This window comes from Parasteatoda tepidariorum, chromosome 6, assembly GCF_043381705.1.
Source record: "Parasteatoda tepidariorum isolate YZ-2023 chromosome 6, CAS_Ptep_4.0, whole genome shotgun sequence".
In the NCBI taxonomy this organism is placed as follows: Eukaryota; Metazoa; Arthropoda; class Arachnida; order Araneae; family Theridiidae; genus Parasteatoda; species Parasteatoda tepidariorum.
Window position 1 is genome coordinate 62,179,137 of NC_092209.1, and position 12,937 is coordinate 62,192,073.

A 12,937-nucleotide genomic window follows, 5' to 3' on the forward strand; every position below is an offset into this window, starting at 1 on the left:
AAAAAATGAAAACAATGTCAACAATCTATTTCCAATTGAAAGCAAAATTTAGATAATTTTTAAGAAATAAAAAAAATGAGCTATCAATGTATTGCGTGTAATAAGTGTTTTAAGACTAATAAGGAATTAATAAAGCATTCACGTATTCACAGTGGGGAAAAACCTTATTCATGTAGTGTGTGCAACAAAAGTTTCAGAACACAGGCCAATTTAAGAGAGCATAACGTCGTTCACACTAAAGAAAGATCATTTATTTGTCCAATTTGTGATAAATGTTTTGGTTTTAAGAGCTCTTTAAATAGACATTCAAAAACTCATTTAGAAAGACAAGTTTTTTCCTGTACTGTTTGTAACAAAAGTTATACTCGTCATAATGATTTAAAAGTTCACTACCGTCTTCACACTCTCGAAAAGCCATATTCATGTAATTTATGTGATAAAACTTTCAGAACATGTGATCAATTAAGATACCATTCTAAATCAATTCATTCTGACATAAGACCTTTCCGATGCAATGAGTGCAACAAAGGTTTCCTTACACAAGCTCATTTAAAAGGGCATTCCCTTACGCATGTTAAAGAAAATCATATATGTTCTATCTGCTTCAAGTCTTTTTCCAATAAACTATATTTTGACAAACATCATGCTTCTGTTCACAGCGAAGAAAAACCTCATAAATGTCATGTCTGTGAAAAAAGCTTTTCGTTAGAAAGATCTCTAAAAAAACATTATGCTTGTCATTTTCAGGAGAAACAATTTTCTTGTCATGTATGTAGTAAATCTTATAACAGATTTGAAAGTCTAAATGTTCATTTAGATACTCACTTTGAAATTAAAAAATATTCTTGCGATCAATGTGACCAGAGTTTCTCTACATATAGTAGATTCAAAGAACATAAGTACGTTCATAATGAAAAGCTATTTTCATGTGACATATGCAATAGAAGTTATCCCACTGAAAGTTTTTTAATAAGGCACTTTAAAAGTGCTCATTGCGAAGTAAAACCTCATAAATGTCATATTTGTAGCAAAAGTTTTAAACGTGTGGGACTATTAAAAGCGCATTTAACTGTCCATACTGAAGAAAAACCCTATTATTGTGGAACATGCAAAAAAAGTTTCAAAACACATAGTTGTTTAAGACAACATTCTATTTGTCATTCCAACTTAAAGCACATGTGTCACGTGTGTAAGAAAAGTTATAATAGCAAAAAAATTTTGACAATACATATGCGTCACCACCTCAAAGTAAAACCTTTTCTCTGTAGCATATGTAATAAGGGATTTGCGACAAAGGATGTATTAAAAACTCATTCTTTATCGCATTCAGACCTACGACCTTATTCGTGTGATGTATGCAACAAAAGTTTTAAATTAGTACATTCATTAAAAAGACATAGTATTGTTCATACACAGGAAAAACCATTTGAATGTACACTTTGTGGTAAAAGTTTTACGGCTAGTCACTCATTAAAAAGGCACTCATTAATCGCTCATTCTGAAAACAAACCTGTCAAAGTAGAACTCGCATTTAATGAGGAGCCTGAGTTTTAAGCAAATGGACTTTTGATACAAATTTGAAGTTAGAACAAATAAATTGAGGATCAGAAAACAACTAATGGAATTTTTTTGCAGATTTAATGTTTGTTTTAAAACATTCAATGCATTAAACCATAGGTATGCTTTAATTGGTCATTCACCTTTTCCAGAACTGAACCTAATGAAGTAGGACCCTTATTTAACAAGGAGCCTTGGTAATATGGAAACAGAATCTTAATCAAAATTCAAAAATAGTTAAAAAAATTAAAGAGACAGTTAACTGCAAATTATTTATAAAAATAATTTTGCTTTAAAACACTAATGCATTAATATTTTAAGGTGAATTAGCAATGATGCATAAATTGCAGTGTGCTTCGTGAATGAGTAATAATGCATTATTACTCTTAATTGCTTATTCTGGTAGTTCACATAAGAAAGTAGGATCTGTATTTAACAAGCTTCCCGATTAATGTTCTCTTGATCTAAATTCAGAGTCGGCACTAAAAATTAAAAACAAAACTTATTTTTTTCACCTGTTCACAACACATTAATATTTTAAAGTAAATGAGCAATAATACTTTAATTGTGGAGTGTTTCCTAATGCTCATTCAGCAATTATGCATTAATTGTTCATTCTGAAAGTGAACCTGATGAAGGACCCATATTTAGCAAGGAGCCTGGATAATATGGAAAAGGTATCTAAATCTAAAAATGTAAAGACAATAGTTAAAAATAAAACATAAAAAATTCAAAAGAGATTGCTTGCAGATTTAATTTTTGCCTTAAAATGCTAATGCATTTTTAATTTTTATTACTTAAAAAAAGCTGCTCTAAATTTTGTAATAATTTTTTTTTATTAATTCTGAAATTGCATCATGCTTGCAAAGTTAGTTACCTCATTAAAGCAGGAAAAAAATTCCTTATTAAAAGAAATCACTTTAACTCATAATTAACATATAAACCACCAAAAGATTCTGTTTTTCTCATAAAATCCTATATCTTGTTAAACCTAAGACCATTATAAGTGAGTTCTATTCTATATTATAATGTAGCGTTTTTCTACAAAATGCCTTTTCAAAGAACTTAGCGAGTTTATATGTTGAAATTTTTTTGAAACTATTTATTTTGTTTTGAAATGTATAACGAAACAAATTAAGAAATGCGTGTATTTGTCAAAACTTGAAAGAAAAGCTTTTTCTCTGTAGTATATGCAAAAAGAAACTAGTGTCATGACGATGGATGCATTGAAAGCTCATCCTTCCTTCCATCAGAGTTAAAATCTGTTTTGTTATGAGTGTAATAAAAGTTTTAAACTACGACATTTATTAATAAACCATGTAATTCATATTAAGGAGAAATCATTTTTCTGAAAGGATGGGATATTAAAGATGGATGGGATATTAACGATCTTCAATCACCCTACATAGTTGGAATTCTAATCATTGGTTTAAGTTTCCTCTTGCTGAAGTCATTCTACGCTGCTCTTCATCTATCAAGCTTGATTTGTAAGAGTCATTCCTTATTGTGAAAATTCTAGTATTTTTATTAATGATCTTGCATTGGTATTTCACCCTTTTCTCAATGTATGGAAACCTATTCTAATGCATGGGATATTCAATGTATGGAATCTTTAGCTTTCTGGGGTTGGAGGGAAATCTCTTTACACCTGTTCTGTATTACCCTTCTTTTTATTATCTTATTCAAACTTGTTTCTCTGTCTTGTTTGGTTAAACAATTTTATGCATGTTAATCTCTTTACTTTTCTAATGTCATTTGTTGTCTAGACACTGAGGAAGGTTCTTGTTTAGGGAAGTGAAATTATAGTATCTCCATTTCGGAACTTGATTTGTGCTTTATTAAAATTGTTTTTCACTTTAGGCTATGTAGGATAAAGTATACGCTATCATTTTGGAAATCATTTACGTTTATATTTTGTAATGAAAGTTATACTACCAGTCACTAGATAAAAATACACTGGTTAATTTATTGTTATATACAGGGGTGGGGCAAAATAATGGAAACATATCTATGCTAACACCTTTTTTGATCTTCCTCAAAAAATACTGAAAGTATCATTTTATAATATGAAGTGTTTAGGATATGCGATTTCTCATTCTTATCGTTGAAGTTTAAAGCTTTTAGAGGTTTGAAGGACCAATAATAAGTTACAATCAGAAAATAGTGTTTTTGAACACCCTATGCCAAAAAATTTATCAATAACTTTGTAACTTATAACAATTATTTTGGTTATTCTATGCAATAATTGCATAAAATTGCGTAAACGTAACTTAAAAATTTACCTAGACATTGGGCATTTTTATAAAAATAAAAAAAAACTATTATTTTTTGTCTTAAATTTTTTTTTGCCATAACTTTAAAATATTTAATAAAATTAAACAAAACTTATGGAGTAGCTTAAAATTGAGTGCCAAATTATTGCTTTAAAATTTGAAAAAAAGTTGTTTGAAACTGTACAAGATATGAGTAATTAAAGTAGTTATTTTGTATTGTGCAAACACGAGAAAAATTTTATTTTGTTTTTTCTTAATTTTATAGTGAATTGAATTTGACAACTAATAAAAATAATCAAATTTGAATAGCTTAAAAATTAATAAAGTTTTAAGCAATTTTTTAAATAACTTTCATATTTTTAAAAAGAAAGCTCAAAATTATGAGGGATTAATCAAAAATTGTATTTGTGCTATTAAATAAGATTTATTAAAAATGACACCAGCATTCTTGGGAACGATCTTCTATAAAAGTATCATTTCTTTCACAAGTTTTCTTTCCTTATGCAATCATATTTTAGTGTACGAACGTTTATTGATAAGGTATTATCGTTTGTATTTAATTTTGGCTTATGATACAAAATAATATTTGTAGAAAACCCCTTATGATTTTGAGTTTATATTAATAAGTTCAAAAACTACTTAGAAAATTGCTTGAAGCTTTTTAAATTTTTAAGATATTCAAATTGAACTTTTTTTTATTAGTTGCTAAATGGAATTCACCGTCGCCAATAGCCCATTGTGCAGCTCTAGTGCGACGTAAAGTAACAACAGCAACAACTAAATGGAATTCACTACAAAATTATGAAGAAAAAAATGGAAAATTTTCTTGCCCTTTTTCAATGAATTTTTTTCAAATTTTAAAGCAAAAATTTTGCAATTAATTTTAAATTGCTTTAAAAATTTTGTTTAATTTTTTTGAATTGTTTGAAAATTATATCAAAAAACAAAACAATAAAAAATTTTTTTTTATAAAAGTTTCTATAAATATTTAAACTAGGCTTACAAAATTTTGTGCAATTATTGCATTAAATAATCAAAGTAATTGTTAAAAGTTACAAATTTATTGCTACTTTTTTTGGCATAGGGTCTTCAAAAACACTATTTTCCATTTGTAATTTATTGTTGGTCCCTCAAGTCTCTGAAAGCTTTAAACTTCATTCATAAGTATGAAAAATTGCATGATCTAAATACTTCTGAGTTTATAAAATGATTCTTTAAGTATTTCTTTAGAAATATGAAAAAATGTAATAGTATGGAAGTGTTTCCATTATTTTGTCCACCCCCTGTAGGTGATTTCAATGTATCGTAATTTTAGAAACATTTCTGTATCTATACTAGTTTGCACCAACTGCAAATGCCAAGGAGCTAAATGATATTTAAACTTCTAAAAATGAAAACAATATTTAGAAGTTTTCTCAGGAGGAGTTGTGCCTTTAGAAATATTTAGATTTATACCTCGTTTGGGATTTTTTCCTTCTTGTTTACCAATGTCCTGAAGTTGCTAAATTGGTAATTATTTTGGGGCAGAAATCTGTTATACTTTAAGGCATAAAGTCCGAAAAATCTTTTTTTTTCTTTCTAAATTTTATTTTTTGACTCAAAGTTAACTCTGCATTATTTCAGATTAAACTCTGCTAGAAGCTCATAGCATGTGTTTATTAAAATAATTTAATTGTATGGATGTACATAGCTGCCTATTTTTGTGCCAAAATGGTTTTTTGTTTCATTAATCTAATAAGTGTCTTTTATGATAAACTTGTCCTTCAAGAAACTAATGGTAAAATTGTTTATATTCTCTTTTTTAAGAGAAAATTAATTTTCTTTTTTTCTTCAAAAACTTGTACAATAAAATCGTTGCAAAATGTTTACATTTTAGTAAATAATCTTTTTATAACATAAATAAGTTCATTGATGGAAGAATCTTGTAAAAATTGGTCTAATATAGTCATATAGTCAGAAATCGAAATTTAATACTGTAACCATTTGCTTTACATTTTACATAACAAATTTTATTAGTAAAATCAAGATTTTATCCCAAAACTCACTACCAAAGCATTTGAAGAGTTCTTGGGATTTTTTAAAAATTTTATAGTCTTTTTTTNGATTTTTTTAAATAGCCCTTTTTTCCAAAAAAAAAAAAAACCTATGGAAACCAATTGTTTAAAAAATTTTTTAAATAATATTTGATATTAAAAGTATTGTTTTCTCCCCTCTCTATAAATAGTACTAATTTTACCTTAGTTAAATAACATAAGTTTTTTTGAGAATTCCATAGCAATATTGTTTTAGCAGAAAAATATTATCCGAAAGATTTTTTGCAAAATGGTGCTGTAATTCTTTTTAGGTATTAAAATTGAAATTTTTTTTAATTAAAAGTTGACTAAAATGTTGCATTTTCAAAGAGTATCTATCTTTCAAATTTACACATCAGTAACGATGTTTTTTGGAGTACATAATTTCTATGAAATTTTTGTAAAATGGTGTTATACAATTTGAGTTCTAATTTTACCTTAGTGAAATAACATAAGTTTTTTTTGTGAAATCTATACCAATATTTTTTTAGCATAAATATATTATCCGAAGGATTTTTTGAAAAATGGTGCTGTAATTCTTTTTAGGTATGAAATTTGAATTTTTTTTTAATTGAAAGTTGACTAAAATGTTGCATTTTCAAAGTGTATCTATCTTACAAATTTACACGTCAATTTTTTTGGAGTACATAATTTCTATAAAATTTTTGTAAAGTGGTGTTATACAATTTGAATTTTAGTTATGATAGCTTATTTTATGAATTTTTAGTTATGAAATCTCTGTTCAATTTTGTATTTTATTAAAGCAAATCTGCAAATAATATTTTAGGGGCTCAGATATATTAAATACTAATTTCACTGAAAGTAAGTTATGTCCAGAAGAACTATTTTTTAAACTTAAACATTTTCGACCAAAAAAGTTTCTTTGGATGATTAATATGGATACTAGAAATATGTCCTGGGTGAGTTATAATCCCATCTTAAATTTACAGAGTAGGAGATGGGATCAAAAGGATGGAAAGCTTAAAATATAATGATCTCTAGGCTAGTGATGTAGCATTTCCTATGCATTTTTACGTTGAATTGAATGATGCCAAAATCAAGTTGATAGGACCAATAGTTTAAAAATAATTACGAGGAAGACTTTTAGCTTTTAAAGAAATAGGCTTGAGTAGTTCTCAAATTGCAACAAAAATAAGAAGAACCAAGGCTGCAGTGTTGTTGTTGTAGTTCATTTACGTCGCACTAGAGCTGTTCAATGGGCTATTGGCGGAGGTCTGGGAAACATCCCTGAGGAACCAAGGCTGCAGTGAGTAGTTGCCTCACGAATCCGGAAAGAAGAGGCAAACCCATGTAAAATGGTTAAACTAATAGGAACAAGTTTGGACAAGGAAATAACAATGGGGAGATAAGCAGGTGTGAGGGTATTTAGTGTATACCCAGGGGCAACAAATTAAATTAAAATGGACTTCCAAATATTGGGAAACGGTTTATTACTCCTAATATCAATAAATAAACTATTAGAACGTTTCAGACTATCTAATGACTATGACGTTTTTTTTTTTTTTCATTATTTGACTATTATTACTTCGGACGTTTAGGCACTGAAGAAATATGTTGGTTGGATACTCCTAATATCATTAAATAAACTATTGGAATTTTTCAAAATATCTAATGATTATGACGTTTTTTTTCTTTGACTATTATTACTTCGGACGTTTTAGACACTGAAGAAGGTTCTTGTTAATAGAATTGAAACTATAGTATGTCCGTTTAAATATTTTCCTTTGTGCTTAATTCACGTCGTTTTTTGCTTTAGTTTACCTTAAAATTCTTTGGAGATTTGCGAATTGGCTTTTTTGGCTGCTGCAAACTAAAAGTGCAATGAGTAAAAACCCACGAGTACACGAATACATTTTATTTGCGTCTCTTCTTTTCAAGAAATGAAGAATGAAAATCATTGTGAATTACAGAGAACACATACACAGGAAATAAACATTTACACATAGGAAATCAACATTTCCCAAATATATTTTACCACAATATGTTATATACTTTGCATTATCTTTATGATATATCAAAAAGGAAGATAGGATATCTGTTCTTAAACTCTTTGTTTACAAGCTCATTGCAGTATCATTGGACTACTATGTCAAAAGATAACGTTAAATAAAGATATTTAAATACATAACACACGTCCATAAATTTTGCAAAACAATATTTGTTCACCGAATTTTCTTGCTATAGTATGTTTAGATATCATAAAATTTCCTTTTTGAATCCACTAGAACTTTATACGTAGATCTTTACTACGTGTACATGTAAAAGTAATACCTTCCTAATTTTATTTTAATAATAATTTATCATAAATTATATCAATTGATTTAAATTTATATAATAAAATATCATGAAGAATACACAAATGCTACAGTAAGTACTAAAATGTTTACATTGATTGACCCAGTATTGTCACTATTTAAAGACAAAAAATTTAAGGCTTGTAAAAATTGTATTTTTGATTTACATAAATTTATTTTAGTCATTAATATTATTCAGTTATATTTACTCATATTTTCATTAGAATATTCAACTTTCGTTCTAGATTTTTTAAATACGAATATAAGCGATCAAGGCGTCCCTTTTGCTGCGATTGGTTTATATAGCTCATTACGAATAAAGCATCTATGTAACGGTTTTTAACTTTAAATAAAATTTCTAGAAAATATTCAGACAGAATTTTTTAGTAATTGATTTTATAACGTTTTATGTTAGTGTATAAAAAATAATTGGGAAAATGCGACTTGGGAATTAAAAAATTAAGCAAATCTTAGGAAATTGCAGGATTTTTAGTTATTTTTAAGTTTTATTTCACTGCATTTAATATTAGCGTATTAATGTCATTGGGAAAAAGCGACTTTGGAATTAAAGAAATTAGCAGGTCTTAGGAAATTGCAGGATTTTTAGTATATTTCCAGCTTATTTGATTGCCTTTAATATTAGTGTATGAAAAATAATTGGGAAAATGCGATGTGAGAATAATAAATGAACAGAATGTTAGAAAATAGCAATAATTTTTTAGGTATTTGCCAGCTTATTTCATTGCATTTAATATTAGTGTATAAAAATAATTGGGAAAATGCGACTAATAGGTTGAGCATAAGCGAAAATTGCCCTATTATCTTTTAGTAATTTTACAATTGTATTTTCATTCATTTTATTTGGTATTGGTGAACTAAAAATAATTGGAATTATTAGACTTGTGAATTTATGGTTTATTATTAAGAAGAGTTAAGTAAAACAGCAAGTTTTATTTTAGTAATTTTCTAGTTCATTCATTTAATATTAGATGACAAAAATAATTAAAAAGATAGGAATTTAGCAATAATGAGTTAAGCAGATGTTAATCAAGTTTCATGGAATTTAGTATTTGAGTACAAAAAATAATTGAAGAAATGCAACTTGGACGTTAAGAAAGACAAATAAATTACAAAACTCACATAAAACGATTTTTTTTCATAGTTGTCTTTTAGATTTACTTCAAGATAAAATAAAAAAAATTATAATATGGATTGTTTTTTTAAAAGTTAAATAGTATTTCCTACGCTTGCATATCATATCAAATAGAAAAACAAATTTATAACTAAACCGTTTCTCAGGACGCATTTACTGAATTATTAGTAACTCTGTTTTAAACTCTTTACTAGGCTTTCTCTAAAATTTATTTCATAGGCTTTTAGCAGCTATTATGACAAGCATATAACTATACTAGCTAAGCAATTCTGGTCTAAGTATAACTATGCACTTATTCGACCACGATCGCGAAGTATAAAGCCGCGTTGCGTGCAAGATTATAGCTCTGTGGAGCATAAATATAATTAATACAATTAGTAACGTTATTTAAATATGTCTAATTACTGGATATATAATACTGCAAAAATTTACTACTTTTTAGTATAAATATACATAACGTTTTTTTTTTAATTCACTTATAGAATATATATTTTGCTGTTAAAATAGTACAAATTCTATTCTAAATTCAGTAATTTTAGAGCTCTGCTTTAAATGCTTATTTCTTGTTAGAAGCAAGGCAGTAGATACTTATGGCTAGCTCAGAAAGCACATTATTTAAAAGTCTGTTTAAAACTCATATTTATATAGATATATACTTTATTTAAATCTGAGATAAGTATTTTATAATTTTTTTAATTTCGAATAACTGTAAATAGATTTTTTTCTTCTCCATAATAGTCAACAATTGATATATGTGGTATCATATTACATTACATATTGTTTGAAATGAATTATAACGTTATACAAATATACACACTAACAAATATAAATCACTTCTGCAAAACAGATCTTTGATATAATAACGAAATGTGCAATATTGTCAATAGTATTTTAACAACTGACAAAAGTGCTATCATTGACATTACATATATTCCTAAATGAACACATTTTTTAAAAAAAATTTGTCTTGAGACTAAAAGAAATTGTTAAATATCGTCTATGCTTTGGACTATTTCAATGAATTTATGCAATATCAACTTGTACAGAATGTTGAAAATTAAAACTATTTAATAACGTTATTCAAACATATACATAAAGAAAACAAATTAGTTCTGAATCTCAATTAAATATATTTTATCATTTAAATGTGTATTATTGGCTATAGTATTAAATATTGATTTTAATCATTGATATAAGTGCTATCATAGAAATTGCATATAATTAGAAATGTATGGATATTTTTTTTTTAAATTTCGTTGAAGTTTAAAGGAATTTGTCTAATATCAACTATTTTTTGGACTACTTTTAATGATTTGTTACATACTAACATGTTCTTGAGTCGAAGGAAAGAAATTTTTAGTTAGGTTAAGTTATTTATTAACGTATTCAAATATGAACGTATTAAAAATAAATTTGTATCTTAACTAGATATATTTTATTAGCGAATTATGCAATTTTGGCAATAGTATTCAATGATTTTAACAATTGACACTAGTGCTACCATGAGCATTACATATAATCAGAAATAAATAATTCTGTTTAATAAAATTTAAAATTAAAAAGTAATTAAATTTTGTTTTAAGTTATAGATGTTTGTTAAATATCGACTACTCTTTAGACTATTTTTATAAATTTATTAAATACCAACTTGCACCTGAATCGAAGGATAAAAATTTTAGCAACTTTTAAGTTTTTTAATAATGTTATTCAAATATAAACATATTAAAATAAATTAGTACTGCATCACAATTAGATATATTTTAATAAGGTTCATTTGAAGTCTACAAATTAGTAGGTTTCAGTAATATAACACATAAAAACACATCTCTTGACACACGAACACATTTTCTAAACGTTTACATTTGGGATATTCATATTTTATGTTATATTCATATTTTATGTTCACACTTTCAGCACAGAACACAAAGTCCACATTAAAAGCCACTTCTGGTCTCTTCGAAATGGCTTTGTATGAAGCACATTGACATCCTGATACAAAGATACATTGATAGAACATATTGATAACCATGAAATTGCAGGGCGTAGAATTAAATAATTTGTTTTTCAGTGAAATTATGTTGTCTTGATTAGAGTGTAGGAATTGATTCATTCAAAAACGGTGAGTGGTCCGAAGAGGTAACATCCGGGAACGTCAGATTCTGGTGATCCAATGAATTGGGCGTATAATTCTTGATAACGGGCTTGATTAATGCCGCCAGCTGCCTTGTCTGCATCCTAAGATAAATAAATTAAAAAAATGGCTAAATAATTAGAGAAAGAAGTAAACTCATTTAATTCCAAAGGCAACATTTAGTTTTTCCGTTTCATTATTCCATATCTGTGGTTTCTAATCTATATATCTTGGCAAACCTGTTTTAAAATTGAAAAGAAATTGGCGAAATCCTTCTATAATCGGTTTGACACGTGCGAAAATAATCAAATGTGGCGGAACATTTATTTTCCATGTTTCAAATAGTTCGTAACAAGAAACATAGACGTAAAACATCATAGAACAAATATTTATAAATTTAACCTTTTCGAATCTTACTCTCATATATGTCCGATGTGGACTTTTGGTCTAAATAGCTCCGATTTTAACTTTAAATTTGGACATTACAGTCTTATAAACTTCCTACATTCTATTTGGATGGTTAGCAGGACTTTTACAACTGAGAAGGCGACATAGCTTTGAAGGAATGACATGTTTGTGCAGATTTATGCATCATTTCGTGAGGAAATTAATTGAAGAAAAAGCAAACATGATATAAGTATTATTTTTATCCTTTTACGTTTTTTTAAAATAATAATTTGGATGATTTTGAAAGTTTATTATATGAAAACAATAAAAACAACCTTATCTTATCAACTTGGGATGTATATGTCCCAGAAATCTTCTTTTATTTTTATGGGTCACTCATTGTAATACGGCAAGGAAAAATAATATTCTACCTAAAGAAAAACTGTCTGCATTAAAATTAGAAACAAGACATGAAATGTTTATAAATTTAAGTATTTTTATAAAAAAATAAATTAAAAAAAAAATCCTTAATGGGGTATTTATATGATGATGGAACTGCATAACGGAGCAACGAAATTCTAGGATTGTATCAATATCTCAAATCCTTGGTTAGATAATATATTGAAACCCGATTTCCCATTGGATAATGTTTTGAACCCTGACCTATTCTGAATATTGGGACCTGATTTTTCCAAATTGTGGCTATTCGCCATGTTTAGCAGTTTAAGAATTTGAATCCGATAAGAAAAGTATGTTTATTCAGAAAAGTAAGCTTTTATATTTGATTTCGTTTCTTAAATTATTGTCGGCCTAAATTAATTAGCATAGTTAATGTTAGATCCTGAAATCATTCGAATTGCAGTCTACCACGTGAAAATGCGATTATTAGACCAAATGTTCAAGTGTCATGTTTAATTTTTGCACGCTGTACGTTATTTTATTTAATTTATTTCGAATAAAACGATTTTTGATAGATGTTTTTTGTAAATAACTTTAACTCAGATTTGAAGATTATTGTTACAAATTACCGAGGTCGAGTTTAAAATTAA

The 12,937-nt window shown here is 27.1% G+C and overlaps 2 protein-coding genes across 2 annotated transcripts in view; one reads left to right on the forward strand and one right to left on the reverse strand.

The window, feature by feature from the left end:
* The first annotated feature begins 6 nt into the window (after nt 1-6).
* Nucleotides 7-5,698, forward strand: LOC107440521 (zinc finger protein 665). The gene has a single exon (XM_071182437.1). The coding sequence runs from the start codon at nt 76-78 to the stop codon at nt 1,552-1,554; it is 1,479 nt and encodes a 492-aa protein (XP_071038538.1). The 5' UTR covers nt 7-75; the 3' UTR covers nt 1,555-5,698.
* Nucleotides 5,699-7,763: 2,065 nt separating this feature from the next.
* LOC107440520 (sarcoplasmic calcium-binding protein 1-like) overlaps nt 7,764-12,937 on the reverse strand; it is a 127,930-nt gene continuing 122,756 nt past the window's right edge. The window contains exon 7 of the mRNA XM_016053474.3: nt 7,764-11,605. Within this exon, the coding sequence (XP_015908960.1) occupies nt 11,477-11,605 (129 nt within the window). The 3' untranslated portion in view covers nt 7,764-11,476. The remainder of the gene's footprint in view (nt 11,606-12,937) is intronic.